Source organism: Taudactylus pleione, unplaced genomic scaffold (genome assembly GCF_031769625.1).
Source record: "Taudactylus pleione unplaced genomic scaffold, aTauple2 ptg000333l, whole genome shotgun sequence".
NCBI classification, from domain to species: domain Eukaryota; kingdom Metazoa; phylum Chordata; class Amphibia; order Anura; family Myobatrachidae; genus Taudactylus; species Taudactylus pleione.
This window is the reverse complement of record NW_028284734.1, coordinates 10894702-10921811: the sequence shown is the minus strand read 5'-3', so window position 1 is coordinate 10921811 and position 27110 is coordinate 10894702. Positions and strand designations below refer to the sequence as shown.

The window sequence follows — 27110 nt, the reverse complement described above, 5'->3', positions numbered from 1 at the left end:
ATCTGGCATTTGCATATTCCTGCAGACATTTTGTTAATAAATTATGGCGATAGGAAGGTTATTTAACGCTAATAGAAAAACTTACCTATGGCATGTGTTTAAGAAAGAGGTTCTTATTACTTAGGGGCTGATACAGTCCTGATTTGGTCGCTATTGACCGATGTTTTCTGCATTGCACATGCGCCGAAACCACAGAGCGCATGTGCCGCGATGCTGCTGCGGCTCTGGACACATGTGGGAGCTGCGGCCTTTGACAGGGAAGAGAGCACAAAATGCAGGTGTGTTCCCAGCACTTTAGGGGCGTGTTGAAGCCAGCAACTGCGTCATCGGACGCAGCTTAACTGGCCTCAGCGCTGGACATTATGAACAAGCTTATGGCTTTGCAGATACTTGATGGCATGGCCGATGGTCGTGATCCGATGCTGCATCTAGGGACGCAGGCAGCGGATCTGAAAAGCTGGCAACGGACGTCTTTTTACAAAAGACACCACCTGCTGCATTAACATATCTTTTCAGATCCACTGCGGCCAAAAATGCGTCCATCTCCGAATCATACCCTTAGTTGGTTGACGTCATCAAGTAACACCAGTTTAATAAATCATTGGTGAGATAAGGTGTATCCTAGTTTTATTAAGCAAGAAGCCCCAAACACATGAAGGTTTAGTATGGTTCAGAATCAATTCTGCTTACATAGTAACAATCAATGTTACTATTATTTCTCTTTTATTTAGTAGGCAATGTGTGTACTGTCTATTAAAAAAATAATGAAAGTAGTAGGAGTTACTTACAGTCATCATCATTCATATCAGCTTCTTCAATCAGCGTACATTCTATCAGCGAGAGAACCCCACCTGTCTGAACAAATCAAATAACATTACACCAGTACATATAATGTGTCTGCATAGGCTGTGCCCTGATATGACACAAGTACTACATGAGGACTAGTCTAGGGACAGATTTACAGCACTGAAGCCAAAGGCTACATAAACATTGGTGTTATTGGTGTCAACACTGTGCATTTATGATGCATTTATATTGTAAGTTTAGCACGGGTAAAAAAATACAAATGAAGACAATACACACTTGAATTTATATACGTTCATTTAACTTGTATGGAACACACGTAAACCCAATTTGGTTTATATGCTTGTTTTTTTTGTTTACATGCAATGAACAATGCATTTTCAGTGTCTACTTAGCCTAAGGGTGCAGAGTCTCTGGCACATTAAACTCATTAACCTGTCACAGCCTTTTACAAAGAACTTCCCATTGCCACCTTTCCCTACCTGTAATTAAATAACTATTTCCCCAGCTGCTTTAATTAATATTCCTCATAAACATGTCTTCATTCAGAAACACTGCAAATTATTAAACTTCCAGGGCTCAGACAATATCATTATTTTAAATAAAATATGTTTGCCAGGTTATCCCAACCACAGCTACAGTTAATTAAATGAAAAGTTTACCAACATGATTCATCCATAACAGAAATATGTTTCATCTTTCCTACAAGAAAACTGAATAGCCTAGGCACCCTAAGAACTTCTCAAGTGAAGAAAAGGAATACATTATCTTATCTATATATTAATGTGCTATGGCCCTAGACTGACATGAGCAATGGATGCGGGACACGCCTCCTGTTCCCAATGGCTCCCACTGCTGCGATGAACCAGTGGCAGTTCCAGGGGAAGGGCGATCCATTCACTTCAATTGAGAAGCGTTTATTCGCTGAGATCAGCAACAATTTCCATGGCAGCGGCCGCGCGTCAGTTTTTCCCTCGATTTTCCATGACCAGACCAGGCTGAAAGGTTCAGTGCTGGCTATGGATTTAGGGGGTAATTTTTTAATGTTTTAGGTTCTTTTAACCCTATGAAGAATGTACAGATCACAGCAATCTTTGCAGTTCTTTTTTAAATGTGTTTCAATTAGTTTTTTTAGGTTCTATTAATTTGCTAAATCCTACTAACATCGATTTTCATTTTAAAATCAAAATTTTATATTAGTAAATTAGTGATTTTGGCAGTGCATAAGACAGTCAATTCTGAGTCGATTTCAGTCGAATTAAAGTGAGACAAATATCAACACCAAAATTGACCTTTAGTTAATATACCCATAAGGGTCAGACTTCTCCCATTTTCTTTCTGATAAAGAAATTAAAAGAGAATAATCTCTCTCTATATAAAATAAAGTCCCCAGTTTAGGGGACTGTCTGTTCGTACGGGCTATTCTCTTGAACCAATGGAACAGCATTGGTCGAGGAGGGTTTAGGTGTATGAACCATTCATTTGTGACAATGAGGATTTAACTGAAGCAATTTACTGCTCATTTGTGAGCAATGAGGATTTTACTGAAGCAAGTCACAGAAAAAAACTGTTGTGCTGTGTGAGTGACTGACTGCTGCTGGTGCAAGGGCTGCGCTCTGATTGGCTCTCTGAGACAGTGAAAGCTAATCAGAGCTAGCAATGTGCCCTGTTGCTTAGTTGTGCTTCATCTGCGACTTTGAAATTCCTCTGCGGTTACAGACACATTCCGGTATCTCTGGTACAGATTAACTGAGTCAGTGTTGGGAATAAGATGTCCATTTTAAAAAAAAAGTCACTAAGCTACATCGCTCGGTGGGGTCCACTCACGCTGCATGGTGTAATGAGGCTAGGTGTATGAGGACACATCTGTAAGGGAGAACACAACATTTTCAATTTGAAACTGACTAGAATGGAATATTTTGTAAAAGTTTTTTTGTCAGCATACAGACTCTGGCACTGACCATGAAAAATCACATCTGTGCAGTATATTCCTTTACAGGAAAATAGCAAACTTTCTAATTTATAGTGTAAAATGCAGTAAAATAGTTTAAAGTCAGTGAAATAGGCCCAATAAAATGCATTAGGGAATGAGGTAAAACAGGCAGTATTCTCCCCAGGATCAATTCCTCGGGCGTTCCATCTGGCTTTTTTACATGCCATCCGGCACTATCCTGCTCCAGGGGTCTGACGGCAGTCGTGCCGCGCTTACGTTGCTAGGACAGGCACAGAGATCCCACCTCCTATGACATGCATAGTAACAGAGATCCCTCCCCCTATGACATGCACAGTAACAGAGATCCCTCCCCCTATGACATGCACAGTAACAGAGATCCCACCCCCTATGACATGCACAGTAACAGAGATCCCTCCCCCTATGACATGCACAGTAACAGAGATCCCTCCCCCTATGACATGCACAGTAACAGAGATCCCTCCCCCTATGACATGCACAGTAACAGAGATCCCTCCCCCTATGACATGCACAGTAACAGAGATCCCTTCCCCTATGACATGCACAGTAACAGAGATCCCTTCCCCTATGACATGCACAGTAACAGAGATCCCTCCCCCTATGACATGCACAGTAACAGAGATCCCTTCTCCTATGACATGCACAGTAACAGAGATCTGTGGTAATAAGCAAGAGTGAGAAGCAGGGGCCTGTGGTGAAATGTAGGGGGCAGTAGTGAGAAGTAGGGGGCTGTGATGACGTGGCGTAGGATGTTATGAGATGCGGGGGACTGTGGTGATATGTAGGGGACAGTAGTGAGAAGTAGGGGGTTGTGATGACGTGGCGTAGGTTGTTATGAGATTAAATAGCTCCTGCACGAAGCCTGGACGGGTTGCTAGTGCAATATAAATATATTTTTATGAGCTGGTCTAAAGAGGTATCCTGAGAGGTGTCCTTGGACTTAAATAAAACGACAGATAATCCCTAAATATATTACATTCTGGTATACAGATTGGTACCATATCACCTATCACATTCTTCAGTATATTGCACTATTATTTGTTTGTTCTTTTCTTAAATTTTTTTTTAGAGATATCCGATCACTAATATACTACCGAATCTTGAATATCATTGCCGTTTAAAGTTTGGGTTACAAAAATAAAAAAACAGAGAGAGGCGGTTGCTTCTTATAGCTGTAAAATTACCCACTTGACTGATTGCTGTGGTAGGTTATCCCAGTGATCACAGGAAGCATGCCAATTAGCCTGTAACCGATGTGATAAGGTTGCCCAGTTGTAACGGTCCCAGACTCTACTGCCACACATGAATGCCTGCTATTTATGCTGTTGGTGTGTGGGATTACATATTTCTGCGTGTAAAAACATGGGATAATTTTTCCACCAATCATAATAAATTATACTTTGCTTGCTCTCCCGGATGCATTGAAGACCCCCGAATTTCAGTTGTCCACCTGGACTCCTGGCAAACTAGGCCACCCTCCCAGATTCTTCCCTCACCTCTAAGAAAAACACTGTTTTACTGCCGCATGCACTGGAGGCACCGGCCTTCACTACACGTGGTAGGGAAATATTTCCTGCAACTCAGGACTGTCCCACTGAAATCAGAACAGAGGGGGATGCATTCATTTACAAAAACCAGCTGTCTTACCTTCAGTAAATGCAGTTTCCCGCCAGAGCTTCTCGTACATATTAAGAAATGTTTTGTGAATAAAAAGCATTGTCTTTCGCCTTCTCTTTTCAGAGACAGTGGCCCCAGGCGGACTTTGCTTAGTTTCCCTCTCTCAACTGAAGGCACCTGGATCAGGGTACCTGGAATGAAAGTATCTGCCTTTTACTCAAACCAAAGGAAATAATTGCCTTTATGCTGGGCCTATTATTTCAGCAGTCATGTTTAATTATAACATTCTCTACTGCCACACAATACCAATACTGAGAACCGGCCAATAGCCTGCTTGCTCAGGGATGCACCGATGGTTACAGCCCGCTATCTCCGGTGGTAGCTCTCGCCGATGATAAGACTTACCGAGCTTACCCATGAACACTAAAAATATTTAACAACAATACACTGTTGAACTATATGATATCGACATTGTATGTTCACCATGTTAAGCATAGCAAATTTCAACAAGTGAAAAGCCCACATTTAAGCAACGTTAGGTCCAGGGTTAGTGATATGAACATACTTATTACTTACCGCCGGAACTGCTGTTTTGCAACATTGGCTGCAGCCTGTGACTAAAGCTGCTGAGTTTGGGTTATGCCTAGGGTTAGACGCAGGGCCGGATTAAGGCTTGTGTGGGCCCCTGGGCAACTTAGTTGTGGGAGCCCCATCCAATAACATTGACACTCTGCCACTATGCCCCAACTTTCCCCCCATGTGCCACTGTGCCCCAATATACCACACTGCTTCCCGAGTATACCTTTCAGTGCTCCCCCTATATGCCAAACTATGCCCTCCACAATATGCTGCCCTCCAAAATATGCCCCACAGTGTTCCCCCTATATTCCAAACTGTGCCCCCTAATATACCCCACAGTGCTCCTCCTATATGACAGACAGTGCCCCCACCCAATATGCCCACAGTGCTCTGCCTATATGCTACACTGTGCCTCCCTAATATGCCCCACAGTGCTCCCCCCTATATGCGGTACAGTGTCCCCATGTATGATATATACTCGGTACCCCCTGATTACTCACCTCCTGTGGCTGTCTCCTCTTCAATGCTTCTATTCCTGCTCTGTGTTCTGCATACACAGTCACAGTGCATACAGTATAGTGCAGAGTGGCTCTTGAGTCCCCTCCTCAGCGTCACGGACACTGTGTCACGTGACGCTGATGATGGGACACGGGAGCCGCTTTGCGCTGTATGCAGTACTGACTCCATACAGAACACAGGACCGCAGCAGCCCCCGTCCAAGAACAGGTGCCACTGGGCAACTGTTTCTGGAAATTGCAGAGTTACACCATCGCTGTGTGGGGGAGTGTGTCCCATCCCTTAATCCGACCCTGGTTAGGTTTAGGGTACTTACTGCCAGAACAGCCGCACCGCCAATTGTCGACATTTCATCAGTGTCGGCATGATCAATGTTGATATGCTGAACAAGTCGACATGTTCCATGTCTACATGATAAGGGACCTAACTATTTGTCATGCATTCTGTAAGCTAGGCTGTGAGGTTGTAAAGTGGGGGGGGGAGAAGGGGGGACAGAAATTAATGTTATTAAACAGAAAAATGTGGAATCCGCAGTTTGCACATGGAAACAACTACAGTCACTTCCAGCTCGTTAAGGCTCTGTTGGGATCAGTGAAATTCTGTTTACACAACACCTTCATCTATATAAATGCTGGATAGAAGATAACACTACGTAAATATTAAAAATGTTTGTCATGATAATGTAAATCTACACACTGGTGAGAAACACATTATAAGACACATAAATCGCTTACCTTGGCGTACAAATGTCTGGCTCGTATCTAGTAATATGTCACAGCCCTCCACAATCATTCTTTCAATAGAGAGGTTTTTACGGATGTTCTCTGTGTCGCTGACTTCATCGTGCATCACCCTGTACAGGACAAAAGCAGGCACATCCATTCAGTTGTACTACTAGTGATAAATGTATATGCAGAATGTGTGTGTACATAATTACCTGTTGCACAAGAAGCTATGCCTTCAGAAACAGTTGTCATGGGAATCTATACTGGTTACAATTGTACAGAGAGAATATCAAACACTTTTCAACCCCACTACTTTATCTTTTAAATGGCCATGTGCATCTTTTCATGAGGCCATGGGGACCGGGATGGGGGTTGGATTGAGTGTGTAGAAGCAGCTAAAGTACAGTAACTATGTGTTAATGCGAAATACATGCCAATATGGTAATCTAACAGGCGCAAACGTTCATTGATCAGGCTGAGCAGCCAGATCCCTTCCCATGTCAGCAGCGCATATGAGTGTAGACAGAAGGTGCTATCCAGATAGGCCAGGAGAGGGACAATGCTGTTATCTTCCGAACCCATGTAGCAACATATCCAATAGTGAATCAATCATGATTATTATATGGCACTTGGATTGCTTCGGGAGCACACATGCTTCAGTATCACTGCAGATAGTGCAGCGCGTGTGGCCAGCATTGATTGCTGCTGCTATTTCGCTGTAATGTAATGCAGACAGCTTAGTGCATACCTATCACCTACTCACTGAATAGGCAGCTGATGTCATATTAGAGAAAACAACCCCAAATCAATGCATTGGGACTAGTGGCTGCGCTAACGCATACATTTCTAGTAAACTGATAGGATGCATATTGCTTTAACCTGCACAATGTCTTACTTGACCATCTTTAGTGACAGATGCACTTTATACTCAGGTATATCGCAGCTACACTGACATTAATGCAGCTGCACAACTATATATGTTGCTATGTAAATGTCACCAGAGTTATTGAATAGTATAATTCACACTTAATAAAGACAGTTCCTTACACTAACAATAATTTATATTTGTTGTTATCTAGGCTTATGTGTCCCCTGACTTATTTCCAGCAGATGGCTCCATTATTCACTGCCAAGCTACTAAGGTTGCACACAAGCTGTGACAAGTATGGATGTCAGATCTAAAAGCAGTACAACACAACTTCTGGGAAATGGAGATTTGGCTTCATAAATACTATTTATTACCAATTTTAAGTATAGTGCACACATATATTCTGCAGCGCTTTATAGAGAATATTTGGTAATTCACATCAATCCCTGCCCCACTGGAGTTTACAATCTACTGTATATCCCCTACTGCATGTACATACACGCACATACTGTAATAGGGTTAATTTTTGTCAGGAGCCAATATACTTACTTACACTTACCAGTATATTTTTTGATTATGGAAGGAAACCCTAGCACCTGGAGGAAACCCACGCAAGGACAAGGAGAATATACAAATGTAGGGCTGAGGATGGAATTTAACCCAATACCTCAGTGCTAACCACTACATCAACCATGCTGACTAAATAAGCAACTATTACAACTCCGTGGTAGCCAAAAGGAACAGTCTTGCACAGCCTTGAGGGCTGAAATGCCTTGGCAGGATGCAGCCGGGTGGTTGCCTTGATAGCTAAGGGGGAGCTACCTCCAAATGTGGCTTAGAGCCAATTGGTTGCGGTGCAGCTTTTGGGCCGGTAGCAGCCTGTGAGCTGGATGAGGCCTGTGGGCCTATTAGTGGAGATGCGGCCTTTGGGCCGGTAGCAGCCTCAGGGCTGGATGAGGCCTGTGGACCTATTAGTTGAGATGCGGCCTTTGGGCCGGTAGCAGCCTCAGGGTTGGATGAGGCCTGTGGGCCTATTAGTTGAGATGCGGCCTTTGGACCGGTAGCAGCTTCTAGGCTGGATACTGCCTTGAGGGCAGGAAAACTTGGCTAGAAGACGCCGTGGTGCGCCAATGTCGCCGGGATGACACCGGCAATTGCGTACTGAAAACGCCCAGGTGTGCTAAATGCCGCCGGGATGACACAAAGCGGTTGTACATAGGATTGCGTACTTAGGACGCCCAGGTGCGCTAAATGCCGCCGGAATGACACAAGCGGTTGTACACAGGTTTAATACCCAGGGCACCCAGGTGCGCTAAATGCCGTCGGGATGACACAAGTGGTTGTACACAGGATTGCGTACTCTGGACGCTAGGTCGCGCACTCAGGACTCCGAGATGACACCAACGGCAGGTAATGCAGGCGCAGACCGTGCCGCCCAGATGATACAAACGGCAGGTAGTGCAGATGTGGACTGTGCCGCCTGGATGACACAAACGGCAGGAACAATGGAGCTGGCTGGATACTGGAACTCGACTGTGAACAGGAGACCAACACAAACCGGAAACACGTGAAATGCTATCACCGGCAAGGAGTGAAGGGCTGGCTGGAATTTAACAGAAACAGGGCCCAACCAGAGCAAGTCTCCCTAATGACAGATTATTGAGCACCTGGGCTGTGTTCAGACAGGAGAATCAATCAGTGTGCACCTGATCGTGCACACAGACAGGCAGTAATTAGTGCAGAGGCTTTGCAGCAACCAAGACTGGAACTGCAAACAATATGCTGCTAACCACAGATCCAAATAGGAGGAAGGAGGAGACTTCAGCGAACGCTTGCCCAGCGTTCACCCCGCACAGCATTGGCAGTGCAACGGCTTGTGACAGCAACTCTGTTTTGTTGACTAAGTGAGTGGAGTAAAATAAGGTTTTATACTAAATACCAGTCATGCATCGTGACATAGAGCAGCTCTTGCCAGGCCGCATATAGGCGCGGTCGGTGTTCTCTACATCGAAGCCTATTGCGTGCGCGTGCATACATATGCTCAGGCCACAAACGTGGGCACACTATTCACGCCATCCATGCTGTGATGCGCTCGCATCACGGGATAGATGAGTGCGGCTACATCTGTATTCATGGGCCAAAGCAATTAATTCACTAAAGATGTGCACTCATTTACCTACAGTTGTGTGAGAAGCTTGGCACAACTTATAAGCGCCGCCACAGGTAGCGATTCCTGAATTTTGCATGTTATTTGCATCGTAGCTGTATACAATGTTGCTTACAGTGTACCAGTCACACCACTACTGTAGAATAGTACTTTTGTCACATAAAAAAAATGATATAAAGTTGTAGATTATGCCTAATGATATGTGGCGAGAGACATGCCGAAGCCGTTCGTATTGGAACTTTGCCTTTTGCCTTTATACCCAGATTAACAACACAGAAGTACCTGAAATGCCAGCCTCAGTATTCAGTGTACCAATGGATTGTAGTTTTGCGTATTAGTGATGCGAATAAGATGCACATTTTAAGAAAAAAAGACTTTGGCTGGATGCTTGGGGCGGCCAAGTAGCAAAAGTCTGTAGCGCACCACACGGGGCGATTTGAGCAAAGGTATATGTGTACAAATCTGTAGGTACAGTACCAGTGGCATCATTGTTGCATGAAGCCGAAGCTGCAGTGATTTTATAAGTTCCTAATTAATCTATAGGCTGTATTCACGTGAACGTTGGTTCAGACCACAAAATGGCTGCCTTTATTATGAATGAGCAACACTTTATTATACCTCTCAACCATCCTGACTTCAAGGGGACAGTCCCAGTCTGAAAGAACTGTCTGATCATACAAATTTGTCCTCATAGACTATTGCTGCAGTGCAGTGTACAACTCTGCTTGTATATACTGGTATATGTGTGCAACTGAGTATGCATCTGTGTAGGAAGCTCTACGATGCAGCAGTCGCTGCTTTTTTCCGCACCAAATTCCGTGCAGTCTTCTGATGCATCTTTGTCGCATCACATCATGCATTTAAGACGCATTTTCAGGTGAAAGAGACACTTGGTGCAAGCAGAGTGGCACAGGACCTGGCGGCTCACTTATGCCAGGCATCTCGCACCGCATGGCGTATTGAGGCTAGGTGTATGAGGACCCATTTGTACCGCTATTGGATGCTTTCTTAATTTGTGGTGGTCACTGGGGATGTGAAGTGTTCTCTTTTATTAATCATACTGGTAACACTATTATAAGCATCTAGAACCAGCACCAATTGCTTTACCTGTAACAGCCACCTTTCCCTTAAAGCCACATATCTGTGGCTAGTAATGGCTTATGTTAGCGTGATTACCAAAGGTTATATAGGACACACAAATCAAGGTGTATATATATCAAGGTTCGATTTTACATTCAATTTGATGAACATTACGTTCGATTTAGCTCACCATAAATCAAATCAAATCGAATGCACAAATCCCTTATCAAATCCCAGATTTACTACAATTCGATTTTAGAAGCCTTTTCTGAATCAAATTCGATTTGGTTCGATTTTGAACAGTTATTTGATGTTGGATTTTGGATGCACATGTACAAATCGAGCCCCAAATCCCACTCAAAATCGAACTTCAAATCCCCAATGAATAGACCTGCTTCATGCTTTAAATTTTAGCATGAGAAGGTCTGAGTGACACAGATACATGCACAGATCAGTGAGACCCATGCATGCATCTGTGTGTAAAATGCTTGGAAAGAGTTAAATAAATAAAAAATTGACATGTGGCTTCTCCCTAAAAACACAGCCAGCCCCGGACTTTTCAGAGCCAGTCCTAGTTGTTAACATACAGGGGACAAAAGATGTAGGGGGTCCCCTGTATTTAGCACAACCAACACTGGGCTAAGTGAGCCGGTCCTGGTTTTGGAAATACAGGGGACAAAATGAGTAGGGGTCCCCTGTATTTGCAATAACCAGCACCAGACTCTTTCTAGCGGGGGTGTAATACCACAGCCAGGGAAACCCTTTCACCGGGTCCCCTGGCCAAAGCATTACGCCTGACCGCTAGTCAGCCCAGGCTGGGGATCCCTGGGGAGGTGGGAACCACTCCCTCTCCAGGAAACCCCAGGCCTGGGCTGATAGCTCGGGGCTATCCCCGGCACCCCTGGTCGAAGGGTGCAGGGTTGATTGTGTAGGAAAGTGTTTTGTTAAAAACAGAAGTGTTAACATTGTCAATAACAGTAGAACTACAGGTCCCAGCAAACCTCCCCTGCATGCTGGTACTTGTAAAACCACAAGTACCAGCAGGCGCGGCATTAAGGGCCTGCTGGCTCCTCTAGTTCACCTGTAAAGAAATGTTAAAGTAAACACAGGACACACACACCGTGAAAGTATAAGTTTATTACACACACACATGCTTACCTACAATCCCTGTAGCTATTCACGTCCTCTTCTCCATGTAGCATCCACGAGACCTGTAAAAATAAAAATCTATACTCACCTACCCCTTGTTCCGGTCCCTGTAGGCATCCACGTCTTCAGAAAATAACAAACCAAGAACACGGACCCACGGACATGTCCTGTCCTCTAAGTTCAGGACATCGCGAATTACAGGTCCCGGCCTCCGCCTCTCTCAGCCAATGAACGGTTCCCATCACTGACTTCAATGGTGAGAACCGCGAGGTAACCGTTTAGGTCAACATCTCCACTTATAAAATCCTGCACCTTACTAAATATACCCCTTAGTCTTCAATTTCATGTCCCTCCACTATCCCATAATTCTACAAAGTCTGTCCTGAGTCAGCCAAATACAGTGGGAGCATGTCAAACTTGGGACAGACACATAACCGCCCGCTCCCCCCACTAATGGCTCCCACATATTAATGCTAGGTACTACGTACTTCCTCTTTATAGACCATACACACCTACTGTACATAAGCCTTGCCCACCTTACCAAACCAACATTGTACGAACCTCAGCAGTGCGCAGACAATATGAACTAAAAGGTAGAATAAGTGTCAAATCACTTCAGTGACAATCATTTCATCAATAACAGAGCAAGTAACTCTCAGAGATCTTTCAATAACAAACTTATTAAAAATAGAAAGTAATGGTACACTAAATCTAGACTATGACCAAAGCCCCAATGTGGCTGGAAGGGTTTGCGTATACACAGGAGTAAAGGAGAGTAGAATAAGATTATTTCTCTGTTTGATGTGAATGATCTTGGCGTACCTTGACAGCTCCTCCAGCTTCGACTGGGCGAACTCTAAACTTTTTCTCTCTACGTGCTCATGAGGCGTATGTGCCAGAAGCTCATGGAGTGTTATAATGTATCGAGGAATCTATAGGAGGAAAAGTGTATTTTTATCCAATATGAATAACATTCACTTTACTAAAGGCAACACACTCAAATAATCTGTCTGTGCTCTGCTTTAAATACCCCAATACAAGAATTCAAACTACAAGCAGCGTCTGTTTGATTTCTTGCATGAAAATACCCCATATATTTATAGACTTCATGTGCGTGAATACATATATATATATATATATATATATATACACACACATACAGTATATATATGTCAATTGTATAAATGGTATACTTCAGTGCAGATAAGTCCCACAATTAGTCCAGATCTTTTTTCTATCCAAGATGTATTGCCGCTGAATCTCCAGAGTCCCCTGACCACAGGGAACACAGTTTCTAGGAATTCAAATAATGAGGAGAGCGCAGTGGTGAGAATAGTATCAAAAGACAACTTTACTTGTAACAAATGCTCACGTACATCAAGGTTTAAAACTCTATGTATCACCCGGTTCCCAGTCCTCAAAAAAACGTCCGTAGGACCTCCTGGGTATCGTTGTCTCTGGAAAGAACAGAAGACGCCAAACACGTTTTGTCGATTACTTCGTCTGGGGGTGTGGCTAACCCTAAAAGGGAGCAGATAGAAGGGTTAGCCACACCCCCTGACGAAGTCATCGACAAAACACGTTGGGCGTGGCCATCTGACGTGAGACACGGTGACGTCTTCTGTTCTTTCCAGAGGCAGCGATACCCAGGAGGTCCTAAGGACGTTTTTTTGAGGACTGATACATAGAGTTTTAAACCTTGATGTATGTGAGCTTTTGTTACAAGTAAAGTTGTCTTTTGATACTATTCTCACGACTGCGCTCTCCTCATTATTTGAATATATATATATATATATATAGATACACACACATATATATAAAATAACATTATATATATATATATTTACACACACACATATGTATTATATGTACAATATATATATATATATATATATATATTTATTTTTTTAATGGATCATATATAAACACCAATCAGCCGTTACATTTATTGTGTAGGTCCCCCTCTTTCCACCAAAACAGCTCTGACTAGTCGAGACATGAACTCTACAAGACCTCTGAAGATGTCCCATAGTTGCTCGATCAGATTGAGATCTGGGGAATTCAGAGGCTAAGTCAACACCTTGAACTCTTTGTCATATTCCTCAAGCCATTCCTGAACAATACAATGTGACAAGACGCATTATCCAACTGAAAAAAACCCACTGCCATCAGGGAATACAGATGCCATGAAGGAGTGTACTTGGTCTGCAACAATGGTTAGGTAGGTGGTGCGTGTCAAAGTAACATCCACATGAATGCCAGAAACCAAGGTTTCCCAGCAGAACATTTCCCAATGCATCACACTGCCTCTGCCAGCTTGCCATTTTCCCACAGTGCATTCTGGTGCCATCTCTTCCCCACATGATGTACAAGAAAACAGGATTTATCAGACCAGGCTATCTTTTTCTCTTACACCATGATCCAGTTCTGATACTCACAAGCCAATGTAGGCGCTTTTGGTGGTGGACAGAGCTATGCAGCAAGCTGTGATGCCCTGTGTGTTCTGACACCTTTCTATCACAGCCAGCATTAACTTTTTCAGCAATTTGTGCAACAGTAGCTTTTCTGTGGTATTAACCAGACAAGTGACCCTTTGCTCCCCATGCGCTTCATTGAGTTTTGGACATCCATGACCCCGTCACTAGTTCACCGGTTGTCCTTCCTTGAACCACTTTTGGTAGGTACCAACTACTGCATACCTGAAACAGGTTGGGGAAGGGGTCCCGACGGTCAGTATGCCAACGGTCAGAATAACGACAGCGGCATCCCGATAGTCAGAATCCCTCCCCCTAAGCACAATCCATCCCTCCCATAGCCTAAACCTAACCCTACCATTCCACAGCCTAACCCTAACCCTCCCATTCCGCAGCCTAACCCTAACCCTCCTTTCCCGCAGCCTAACCCTAACCCTCCTTTCCCACAGCCTAACCCTAACCCTCCTTTCCCGCAGCCTAACTCTAACCCTCCCGCAGTCTAACCCTAACCCTCCCGCAGTCTAACCCTCCAACTAGTGCCTAACCCTAACTCTAAACCCTAACTCTAAGCCTGATACTTACCGTCCGGGCCGGTATTCTGACCATCGGCATCCTGACTGTCAGGATGCTGACTACATCCCCCGGGAACGCCCTATAAAACAGGCCTTTTTGGAGACGCTCTTACCCAGTCGTCTAGTCATCACAATTTGGCCCTTGTCAAAGTCGCTCAGATGCTTACGTTTGCCCATTTTTCCTGCTTCCAACACATCAACTTCAAGAACAGACTGTTCACTTGCTCCTAATATATCCCACCCACTGACAGATGCCATTCTAATGAGATAATCAATGTTATTCACTTCAACTGTCAGTGGTTTTAATGTTATTGCTGATCGTTCTATATATACATATATAAATATACCTTAGAACTTAGCAAATGTTATATATATATATATATATATATATATATATATATATATACACTGTATATATATTTATTAATTTATAAAATTTGCTATTGTCTGTTCCGCCTCCAAAATGCATGACACAGGAGAGGAACAGTGCTACCGGGAGTGCGGCTGGGGGCGGGACAAGCAGGAGACAGAGGGGGAGGGTCTGGATAGAGCAGGGGGCAGAGCAGGACAGGACAGAGCAGCAGGCAGAAAGATGCGGGCACGGTGGAACAGAGCGGTCAGACACTGAGGTGACCCAGCATTTGCCTTTACTAATTTGAGTAGAACGTGAGAAAAAGAAAGAGAGATGGATATATTGATATTAAAAAGTCATGCAACCTTTTAATGCTTATATTCTAAGGGGGAGGGGGGTGTTATTTCTGTACAGACTAATTTTATTTTTAAATATTTTCTACAAAAAGGGTAGTAAGTAATACACATAACATGTGCTCATACATCCTGCAAAAGCAGCTCATTGTAAATTACTGGGAATACTTCCATATAAATGTAACATTTCTCTGGAATTAGCAAAAAAAAAATCCTTTATTCTGACACAATAGATTCTTGAGCTCCCATAACCATGGTAACATATATGCTATTTGTCAATCAAAACACTATACATACAGTAATCATGCCGCACTGTGTGAACGACATGTATTTATCAAGTATTTATCTGTTTAGCATGCCAAATCATATTACGAAACAATTATAAAAATGTCTGTTTCCAAGGATCCCAGCTGCATAACGGAAGCAGCAATGACTTCCTGCACCCTCAATGTCATTATATTACACGTACAATATATGCAAATGGCTTTAAAAACATGTGTCATATGAAAATAGTTCTATGTGAATGAATGTATGAATTTGTCTATAAGAATAACCTGTGGATACGTGACTTAGGGGTCTATTTACTAAGCAGTGTTAGGAGACAGAGTGAAAAGTGATAAGGTGCCAGCCAATCAGCTCCCAACTGTCATTTTTCAAACACAGCCTGCGAGATGACAGTTGGGAGCTGATTGGCTGGCACCTTATCACTTTTCACTCTGTCTCTCCTAACACTGCTTAGTAAATAGACCTCTTAGTAAGAAATATTACAGAGCCATATTCTTTCTGTCGCACCATCTTCTATTCTTATCTCACCTCCTCCAACTGTGCGTCAGTGTATATCTGCTCCCATGATGTGTTCTGCACTCTACTTGTAGTGCCTTGCCTATTATACCTTATGTACAGAGTTATGCTTCTTGAGTGTCCAGTACTCTGCCTGTTGGTCCTCTATATCTTTGTAATATGCTTTGCTTTTCCAACTGTATGATGCTGTGTATTCTTGTGGCACCTTATAAATCAACAAACAAATAATTAGCGAACGTGGCACCGAACTGAAGTTACCTGGAACATAGGATATGTCAGGAACGTCTCCAGCATCCTTCCCTCACATGCCGGATTGGCTTCATATTGCTTCAGAAGTTTATCGAAGTCTCGATTCTGCTTACAATTTGCCAGCACTTGCAGACTGTACTGATGGTTCCGAACAAATTCTTGGTATATGTTCAGCATAGGCAGCAGAATATCAAACAAATCAGCTGGATGAAATAATAAGAAAGTATTTGATCTATGATTCAAATATTTGAAAACTGAAGGAACACGACAAACTGACGTAGCTAAAAAATATAAAAAAAATATAACACTTAAAAAAAAAAAAAAAACTTTTATCAATTTGAAGAAAATGAAAAAAGTCAGACAAAAAAAAATACTTAATAGATTTATACCTGACCAGAAATAAAAAGACATGTAAAAACAGTGTGCAACCTGAAATGAAAAAAAGTGGGCATGATTCAGAGATGTCCGCAAATCCCGCCACGACTGACTGCGGGCTTTGCGAAAATATGCTGACATGTGCACAGAGACGCCCCCCTCCGGCATCTCTCATCTGCCACTTATGTACAAAAGCAGAACATCCGAAACATCGCTCGCACAGATCTGAGCAGGCCTATGCAGTCTCAGAATGAGCGTCTCACCTAAGACGCTGCGGACTTGCAGCTGCAAACAAATTTGCAGAGCCGCACTAGGCCACGCCTAGAAAAACGGTCCTGACACGCCTGGGTTACTCTACCCCCCCCCCACGTTACCTCCCCCAAATACTACCTGTCACTCAGTTTGTGAATGAATCCTCTCTTTGACCGCCTTCAATAATTCAGCGCTGTGCACGTGCATGGCGGCTTTGGCGCATGCGCAGTGGCAAAATATTCCCTGCATTGCGTCCAACATCGATGTTGTGTCCATCTCTGAATCAGGCCCAGTGTACAACCTGGTGATGTGTTCTCTAACTCAGAATATAGTTATCTTACTTGCATTAAGAGGCAATATACATAATCAATCCAGCTGTTTGTTAATATGTTAACCATAGCCAACCTCTACTGCCGATTATATATCAGGATATGTAGGCATTTTCACAACAGATTATTTGTTATTATTCTAGCTATTATTATTATTATATTATGTTCAGCAGTGTTGGTTACATAAAGGAAGGTCTCCTTAAAGTGGTCAGCAACATATTACATATCATGTACATGTCTGAATATACAGTTGCTAGTGTGGGATGACACTAGCTTTTATAGCTGAAAGGAATAACACTTCCAGAATATACGTAGTATCGGGTGATTCTTCAGTTCTAACTGTTAAACAGGATATAAATTGTATAAGGACTTGTCTGACATCAGTCACTAATAATGAAGATTTAGGTCCACACTGACAGGGACCTACGTTTATTGCCATTTTCCTGACACTCAGCGTCAGAAATGACAGAAAGCAATTAATGGTGGAAACACCCAGCACGTATATAAATTGTAAGCTGAAAATAACATCACGATTGAGTGCATTACTACAGCACTTCGTCTCGCGGTGAAATGTTTTTATCTCTACCACACCATGGCCTCCTGCTCACAAGCGGTTCAATGTTTGGCCCCTGCGCGTGCACCGCCTCCGGCATACGCATGCGCGAGCCCCAGCGCGCGCCGGCAGCTCCATCGCTCCGGGGCTCACTACAAGACGGGGAGGCTGGCGATGTTGATTGACAGCTCGCCCCGTTTTGTAGGCTGCACAAGCGCAGGCGTTCCCTTAGGAACGCCTGCCACTTGTGGGCGGCCCTACTGACATCACTCGTGATGTCAGTAGTGGACTTCCTGCTCTATTAGAGAAGGAAATCCACTCGGGCTTGCGGGAGCCGATACACTTCAGCAGGGTCTCGACACAAGCCCGATAGTCGCGATAATCGCGACCATCGCCAGGCCACTCGCACTAGCTGTGGGTGGTCACCCACAGCTTTGCGAGCGGCCTGGAGGCCGAAACTTACAAATAAAAAAGCACCCTGATTCAGAGCGAGCGTTCGCAAATAGCGAGCGCCTCTGAATCAGGCCCAGAGTGTTACAAGAGTCAGGCTCTGCACATTCGTAGAATGGAACACGTGTTTAGTTACAATCAATAATGATACAATGGATACAGGAAAATAAGTTACAGAGTGAGTTGAAGACATACACATGTATAGCACTTACACTATTTAAAGCTTCTGTTAATACATATATATTATAGTGTGCTACCAGGACAGCACATTTATATACGTCACAGGTGTATATCCGCAGTCAGACATACTTAACATGGCAAGACCAGCTGGCAAGAGAAGTGGTTCTCTACAGTTGAATAAAAACTGATTTATTCTGTGTGACAGAATAAGAACTGAGGAATGTTACCAAGTGACAGAATAAGAACTGAGGAGTGGTACCAAGTGACAGAATAAGAACTGAGGAGTGGTACTAAGTGACGGAATAAGAACTGAGGAGTGATACCAAGTGCCGGAATAAGAACTGAGGAGTGATACCAAGTGACAGAATAAGAACTGAGGAGTGTTACCAAGTGACAGAATAAGAACTGAGGAGTGTTACCAAGTGACAGAATAAGAACTGAGGAGTGATACCAAGTGACAGAATAAGAACTGAGGAGTGGTACCAAGTGACAGAATAAGAACTGAGGAGTGTTACCAAGTGACAGAATAAGACCTGAGGAGTGATACCAAGTGACAGAATAAGAACTGAGGAGTGTTACCAAGTGACAAAATAAGAACTGAGGAGTGATACCAAGTGACAGAATAAGAACTGAGGAGTGGTACCAAGTGACAAAATAAGAACTGAGGAGTGTTACCAAGTGACAGAATAAGAACTGAGGAGTGGTACCAAGTGACGGAATAAGAACTGAGGAGTGTTACCAAGTGACAGAATAAGAACTGAGGAGTGATACCAAGTGACAGAATAAGAACTGAGGAGTGGTACCAAGTGACAGAATAAGAACTGAGGAGTGTTACCAAGTGACAGAATAAGAACTGAGGAGTGTTACCAAGTGACAGAATAAGAACTGAGGAGTGATACCAAGTGACAGAATAAGAACTGAGGAGTGGTACCAAGTGACAAAATAAGAACTGAGGAGTGTTACCAAGTGACAGAATAAGAACTGAGGAGTGGTACCAAGTGACGGAATAAGAACTGAGGAGTGTTACCAAGTGACAGAAGAAGAACTGAGGAGTGGTACTAAGTGACGGAATAAGGACTGAGGAGTTTTACCAAGTGACAGAATAAGAACTGAGGAGTGATACCAAGTGACAGAATAAGAACTGAGGAGTGGTACCAAGTGACAGAATAAGAACTGAGGCGTGTTACCAAGTGATGGAATAAGAACTGAGGAGTGATACCAAGTGACAGAATAAGAACTGAGGAGTGATACCAAGTGACAGAATAAGAACTGAGGAGTGGTACCAAGTGACAGAATAAGAACTGAGGAGTGGTGCCAAGTGACAGAATAAGAACTGAGGCGTGTTACCAAGTGATGGAATAAGAACTGAGGCGTGTTACCAAGTGATGGAATAAGAACTGAGGAGTGTTACCAAGTGACAGAATAAGAACTGAGGAGTGGTACTAAGTGACAGAATAAGAACTGAGGAGTGGTACCAAGTGACAGAATAAGAACTGAGGAGTGTTACCAAGTGACAGAATAAGAACTGAGGAGTGGTACCAAGTGACAGAATAAGAACTGAGGCGTGTTACCAAGTGATGGAATAAGAACTGAGGAGTGTTACCAAGTGATGGAATAACTGAGGAGTGTTACCAAGTGACAGAATAAGAACTGAGGAGTGGTGCCAAGTGACAGAATAAGAACTGAGGAGTGGTACCAAGTGACAGAATAAGAACTGAGGAGTGTTACCAAGTGACGGAATAAGAACTGAGGAGTGATACCAAGTGACAGAATAAGAACTGAGGAGTGGTGCCAAGTGACAGAATAAGAACTGAGGAGTGATACCAAGTGACAGAATAAGAACTGAGGAGTGGTACCAAGTGATGGAATAACTGAGGAGTGTTACCAAGTGACAGAATAAGAACTGAGGAGTGATACCAAGTGACAGAATAAGAACTGAGGAGTGATACCAAGTGACAGAATAAGAACTGAGGAGTGATACCAAGTGACAGAATAAGAACTGAGGAGTGGTACCAAGTGACAGAATAAGAACTGAGGAGTGATACCAAGTGACAGAATAAGAACTGAGGAGTGGTACCAAGTGACAGAATAAAAACTGAGGAGTGGTACTAAGTGACGGAATAAGAACTGAGGAGTGGTACTAAGTGACGGAATAAGAACTGAGGAGTGATACCAAGTGACAGAATAAGACCTGAGGAGTGTTACCAAGTGACAGAATAAGAACTGAGGAGTGTTACCAAGTGATGGAATAAGAACTGAGGAATATTACCAAGTGACAGAATAAGAACTGAGGAGTGGTACCAAGTGACAGGATAAGACCTGAGGAGTGATACCAAGTGACAGAATAAGAACTGAGGAGTGGTACCAAGTGACAGAATAAGAACTGAGGAATGTTACCAAGTGACAGAATAAAAACTGAGGAGAGTTACCAAGTGACAGAATAAGAACTGAGGCGTGTTACCAAGTGATGGAATAAGAACTGAGGAATGTTACCAAGTGACAGAATAAGAACTGAGGAGTGATACCAAGTGACAGAATAAGAACTGAGGAGTGGTGCCAAGAGATGGAATAAGAACTGAGGAGTGATACCAAGTGAAGGAATAAGAACTGAGGAGTGATACCAAGTGACAGAATAAGAACTGAGGAGTGTTACCAAGTGACAGAATAAGAACTGAGGAGTGGTACCAAGTGACAGAATAAGAACTGAGGCGTGTTACCAAGTGATGGAATAAGAACTGAGGAGTGATACCAAGTGACAGAATAAGAACTGAGGAGTGATACCAAGTGACAGAATAAGAACTGAGGAGTGGTACCAAGTGACAGAATAAGAACTGAGGCGTGTTACCAAGTGATGGAATAAGAACTGAGGCGTGTTACCAAGTGATGGAATAAGAACTGAGGAGTGATACCAAGTGATGGAATAACTGAGGAGTGTTACCAAGTGACAGAATAAGAACTGAGGAGTGGTGCCAAGTGACAGAATAAGAACTGAGGCGTGTTACCAAGTGACAGAATAAGAACTGAGGAGTGATACAAAGTGACAGAATAAGAACTGAGGCGTGTTACCAAGTGATGGAATAAGAACTGAGGAGTGTTACCAAGTGACAGAATAAGAACTGAGGAGTGATACCAAGTGACAGAATAAGAACTGAGGAGTGGTGCCAAGTGATGGAATAAGAACTGAGGAGTGATACCAAGTGATGGAATAAGAACTGAGGAGTGATACCAAGTGACGGAATAAGAACTGAGGAGTGATACCAAGTGACAGAATAAGAACTGAGGAGTGGTACCAAGTGACAGAATAAGAACTGAGGCGTGTTACCAAGTGATGGAATAAGAACTGAGGAGTGATACCAAGTGACAGAATAAGAACTGAGGAGTGATACCAAGTGACAGAATAAGAACTGAGGAGTGGTACCAAGTGACAGAATAAGAACTGAGGAGTGGTGCCAAGTGACAGAATAAGAACTGAGGCGTGTTACAAGTGATGGAATAAGAACTGAGGCGTGTTACCAAGTGATGGAATAAGAACTGAGGAGTGTTACCAAGTGACAGAATAAGAACTGAGGAGTGGTACTAAGTGACAGAATAAGAACTGAGGAGTGGTACCAAGTGACAGAATAAGAACTGAGGAGTGTTACCAAGTGACAGAATAAGAACTGAGGAGTGGTACCAAGTGACAGAATAAGAACTGAGGCGTGTTACCAAGTGATGGAATAAGAACTGAGGAGTGTTACCAAGTGATGGAATAACTGAGGAGTGTTACCAAGTGACAGAATAAGAACTGAGGAGTGGTGCCAAGTGACAGAATAAGAACTGAGGCGTGTTCCCAAGTGACAGAATAAGAACTGAGGAGTGATACAAAGTGACGGAAGAACTGAGGAGTGATACCAAGTGACGGAATAAGAACTGAGGAGTGTTACCAAGTGACAGAATAAGACCTGAGGAGTGATACCAAGTGACAGAATAAGACCTGAGGAGTGATACCAAGTGACAGAATAAGAACTGAGGAGTGTTACCAAGTGACAGAATAAGACCTGAGGAGTGATACCAAGTGACGGAATAAGAACTGAGGAGTGTTACCAAGTGACAGAATAAGACCTGAGGAGTGATACCAAGTGACAGAATAAGAACTGAGGAGTGATACCAAGTGACAGAATAAGAACTGAGGAGTGATACCATATAAACATTGCTGCATTAGCGATCAAAACACTTATAAAATATGCAGCAGGGTGTCAGCAACCATGTGTTAGGTGCCGTTGTGGGGAGTTAGACGTAAATTATAGTATAATACCCCTTTTCACACTGAAATTAAAATCCCAGGTAATTCACTTTTACTCAGTAATTTGCTAAACAACCCGGGACTTTTCCCTGTGTCAAAGGGTCATCCCAGGACTAAATTCCCGGGTCTCCGACCCTGGTTTTTTGCGGGGTCGTAGACCCGGGAATTAAGTCCCAGGCTGACCCTTTCACACAGGGAAAAATCCTGGGTTGTTTAGCAAATTATCAGGTAAAAGTGAATTACCCGGGATTTTCATTTTCATGTGTTAAAGGGGTATCAGACAGAAAATGGCAAAAAACCTGGAATGCAAATGTCGGGTAAAAGCTGGATTTTTTGCCATTTGCTATCTGTAAGTGGTATATGTAACATTGCATTATCGGCTCTTTCCTATGGGACTCTGTGCGTATCGCAATTCATTTTGCGCGCATGTGTTAACCAAAGGTCGGGTATGTGCAATAACTCGGGACAGAACCCAGAACTGTAATCGCTCACCACTGTGAAAGTAGTTTTTCCTATGTGACGGTACAGTTGCTTACCATCATGAGTAAAATGTAAATTGCCCCGATACTAAGGGGGACATGTATCAAACCTAATACAGAGGCCAAGTGTGGGTGCTGTCAATAGCAGATTATAGCTATCATTTATTTAGTACATTCTATAAAATTATAGCTAGAATTGGATTGGTTGCTTTGGGGAATACCTCTACTTGCCCTCTTTAGAAGGTTTTATCTTCCAATCAGGGGCCAATCAAGAGAGGGGAGGGCCCATGTGCAGCCTCTGTGTAGGGGCCCAAAACCCATACTTGCCGACAATCTGGCTGCTCCTTCCGGGAGGGAGCAGCCAGATCGGCAGAACAGGAGACGTGGCCGGCAAAAAGGGGCGGCTCCAAACGAGCTTAGGTCGGTTTGCAGGCGTGACAGGGGGCAGGGCCACGCGATCGCGTCATGTTAGCCCCGCCCCCGCTACACAATGCAGAAAAAAGGCATTACAAAGCAGGGGGCGGGGCCAAAATGACGAATCACGTCAGCGCCCCCCCCCCCCGCTGTGGGGGTTTATCAGGTAACGGGGAGGGGGGTTCGGGGGATCGGCGGCAGGCGGGAGGCTTGCCTGCCTTTCCGGGGGGGCGGGAGCTGCACCCGTTTATCGGGAGGCTCCCGCCCGAATCGGGAGGGTAGGCAACCCTGCCAAAACCCCCACAACTCCCACCCTTAAAATTTGGGTATTTCCTCTGTAGACTCTAGCACACTGCCACTCTACTGCACATGCGCCAATCTCTGGTGCAGGCATCATTTTCCCCTGTGATTTCTGTAGTGCGCGTACGCAGATCTCCAGAAACATGGCTCCTGTGCCATGTTCTCTGTGAATTCTGTGGCACAGATGGAGAGAAAAGTATTGTGAATGGATCCAAGATGTGTGGTGTGGGTCCCCCAGGGGCCCGTGTGCACCGCACCCTGCACCCATTATAGATACAGCTACACTTCCCCTAAGTCTGTTATCGCTGCAAATACCAGTGATAAGAGATGTTCACTTACAGGCAAAAAAAATAGACCCCCTAAATGTTGGACCTGGGAACAATATATTTCATTTACGTTTAAAGCCTTTAACACAGATATTCACAGCAAGTGCTGTAAAAGTTAGGATACAATTTACACGTGATTGATACCGTTTTACATTTTTATTTTCATTGAAAGAAGACAGGATTGTCCCGGAAAAACTGTGAACTATGGACCTGATTCAAAGCCGCTGGCTAGATGCGATCGCGCTCATCCAGCGTATGCAAATTTTTCAAAGTGACGCCATGGGAAGCGACGCCAAGTGACGCCAAGGCATAAGCACACCCACTTTGGCTGTGCGAGCGATAGCTCTGTGCATGCTGACACCCATTAGCCTATGTATAGACGCCCACTAGCGCACGTCATCTCCAAGAAGAGTATTAAAACATTGGTACATCGAGCACCATCGGATGCGATCGCAGTGCTTGTGGTTGCCTTACCCTGCCGCAAGCACTGCGAGGACTTCAGTGTAAAAAACAGGCATGTGACGTGTACTATGACACTGCCTGTTAATTATGCACGCCTTAAAAACGGCGTTGTAACACCTAGGCACGCCTGCGTTCGCACCTCCACAACCCCTTATTAGTGTCCTGCCCCTGTTACCATCCACAAACGGCCTCTCCTGTCACTCATTTCACTGGGCTGTCTTTGCTGGGCGAGCGAGCGGCCTGCGATCGCACAAAGTAGTTTGCACACGTGCAGAACAAAGCGTGCGCATACGCGTACGCAAACCATCGGGCCACTTGCGAGCGGCTCTGAATCAGGTCCTATGTTATACCCCTTTTCCACCTAAATTCCGGGTCTGACCCGGAGTTGGAACAAAGGGCCTGATTCAGACCCACTCGCGAGCAGCTGTCCGCTCGCAAGTGGGTCGATGTTATGGACTGAGCATGCGCACGACGGAGGGAGCTCCGTTGTGCGCATGCGCCAGACGCGACGAGCGAAGGAAAGTCCTTCGCTCGTTGTGTCCGATCAAAGGGGGCGTGTTGTCAATGTTGATTGACAGCACGCCCCCTTTGGTGGGCGTGCCGGGGGCGTGCCTCCCTGACGGGGGCGTTCCCACGGGAACGCCTCCCGTCAGAAGCCGGCCCACTGACATCACTAGTGATGTCAGTGGGAGTGATTTTGGCTCTGATAGAGCCAAAATCACTCCGGAGCTTGCGGTTGAAAACCTCAACCGCAGGCTCCGGCTCGCAATTTCGATGGTCGCGATGGTCAGGACCATCGCGGCCATCACAATGCACGCTCGTATAGCCTGTGGGTGGTGACCCACAGCTATACGAGCGTCCAGGAGGACGCTCCATTTTCATGGAGCCCGGCCCTCATTCAGAGCGTGCGCTCTGCTCAGAGCGTACGGCTCTGAATGAGGGCCAAAGTTCCTATCCGGATCAGACCCGGAATTTTGCCGGCGCTGACTCGGGATATTCCCGAGTCAGCGCCGCTCACACCGCAGTCGGGTCTGCATAGACCCGGCTTTTGTGGAGTGAAAGTGGACGCTTGGAGATGACGTCATCTCCAAGCGCCACTGAAGCCGGACCAATCGGCCGGCTAGCAGCGCACTCCAGGTCATCGTGACCCGGAGTGCGCTGTTCCCATAGCAGGGTTTCACGGGCTACGTCCGTGTTAAACCCTGCTAGTTACCTGGGTTGGATTGCCGGGTCACTTGACCCGGCGATCCAACCCTCTGCCCTTTTACACCAGGGAGCTGCCCGGGTTAACCCTTCAAAAACCCGGGTTTTAGCTCCGGTGTAAAAGGGGTATTAGTCTCATTTCTACTAAATATTATTAATGTGAGTGTCATGTATAGCTGCAAGTGTCTTGGTTAAGATGCAATCACACCACTTCAGAAAATATCCTACTGCCACTTGAAGACTTCATTTTCCTAAGTACTTCATATTCAGCAACAGATTGGTCATTAAAAGAAGCAATCAGTGATATATAATTCAGTGAGATAAAAAAGTAATGCAACCTCAGACAACACAAGAAATATTTCAAAATGAAGTGAGAAAATCAAAAAGCAATGTACACATCCCAAGAGCTCTGTGCAGTAGCCATTCCACTTGGCAGTTCTCATTCATATATTATTAACAGAATTACAAAGCACGCTCACATACCTAAAATTAAAGTAGGCCAATTAGTAATTCTCGCTTTCAGACCCTGGTGAAATATTTCGTGGAGGAACATGATGGTTTCACTGAAAGAGACAAAAAAAAAATGACAAAAGGATTTAATGACGCTTGGTATTTACCTTGTCCAGATGGCCAGCAATTACCTCAAAGATCACATGCTACTGGTAAACAGCAATTCAATATCTAAGTTGATTTCCAATACCTATTATTGAAGTCAAAATGTTAAAGCAACGAGCACTTGGAAATAATGAACAATGAAGTGCCTAAATAATACATCAATGTACAGTGAAGTGTTTAAAGGTGAAATTACCAGTCACCAACCAAAAAGGTCAGAAGTAATTAGCCACTTCTCATAAATCAGACATCGCTGCGGGGTTTTAGAATATGATTGTGAGATTAATGGATCTTCTTGGGTTAATGGAGAGGAAAAGGCTCTTTATACCAGGACTTAGAGGCCAATACATTAAAGGCCACAACAACATATTTTTTTAAACAAACATTCTCAATTGGTAGACTGCTCCAACTTCTGCTAATTAAGGGTGTGACAGATGTCAGCAGGAACACTGGGCCTGATTCAGACCCGGTCATAAGCGCTGAGCGCTCGCAACCGGTCGATGTTTGCCCACTGGGCATGCGCACGACGGAGCCGGCTCCGTCGTGCAAATGTGCGGGAGCAGGCTAGCGACGGGTGCTCCGTCGCTCCGGGTCTCGCACCAAAGGGGGCGAGCT

General features: G+C 44.3%; 1 protein-coding gene across 2 annotated transcripts in view; it reads right to left on the bottom strand.

Moving 5' to 3' along the window:
* The window catches only part of RASGRF2 (Ras protein specific guanine nucleotide releasing factor 2), a 357153-nt gene that overhangs the window by 113348 nt on the left and 216695 nt on the right, over positions 1-27110 (bottom strand). For both annotated transcript variants that reach the window (XM_088443784.1, XM_088443785.1), the window contains exons 6-11: positions 26367-26446; positions 16288-16481; positions 12300-12409; positions 6223-6341; positions 4424-4584; positions 789-855 (exon numbers count right to left, since the gene is read on the bottom strand). In XM_088443784.1, coding sequence (XP_088299910.1) covers positions 789-855; positions 4424-4584; positions 6223-6341; positions 12300-12409; positions 16288-16481; positions 26367-26446 — 731 coding nt within the window. The remainder of the gene's footprint in view (positions 1-788; positions 856-4423; positions 4585-6222; positions 6342-12299; positions 12410-16287; positions 16482-26366; positions 26447-27110) is intronic.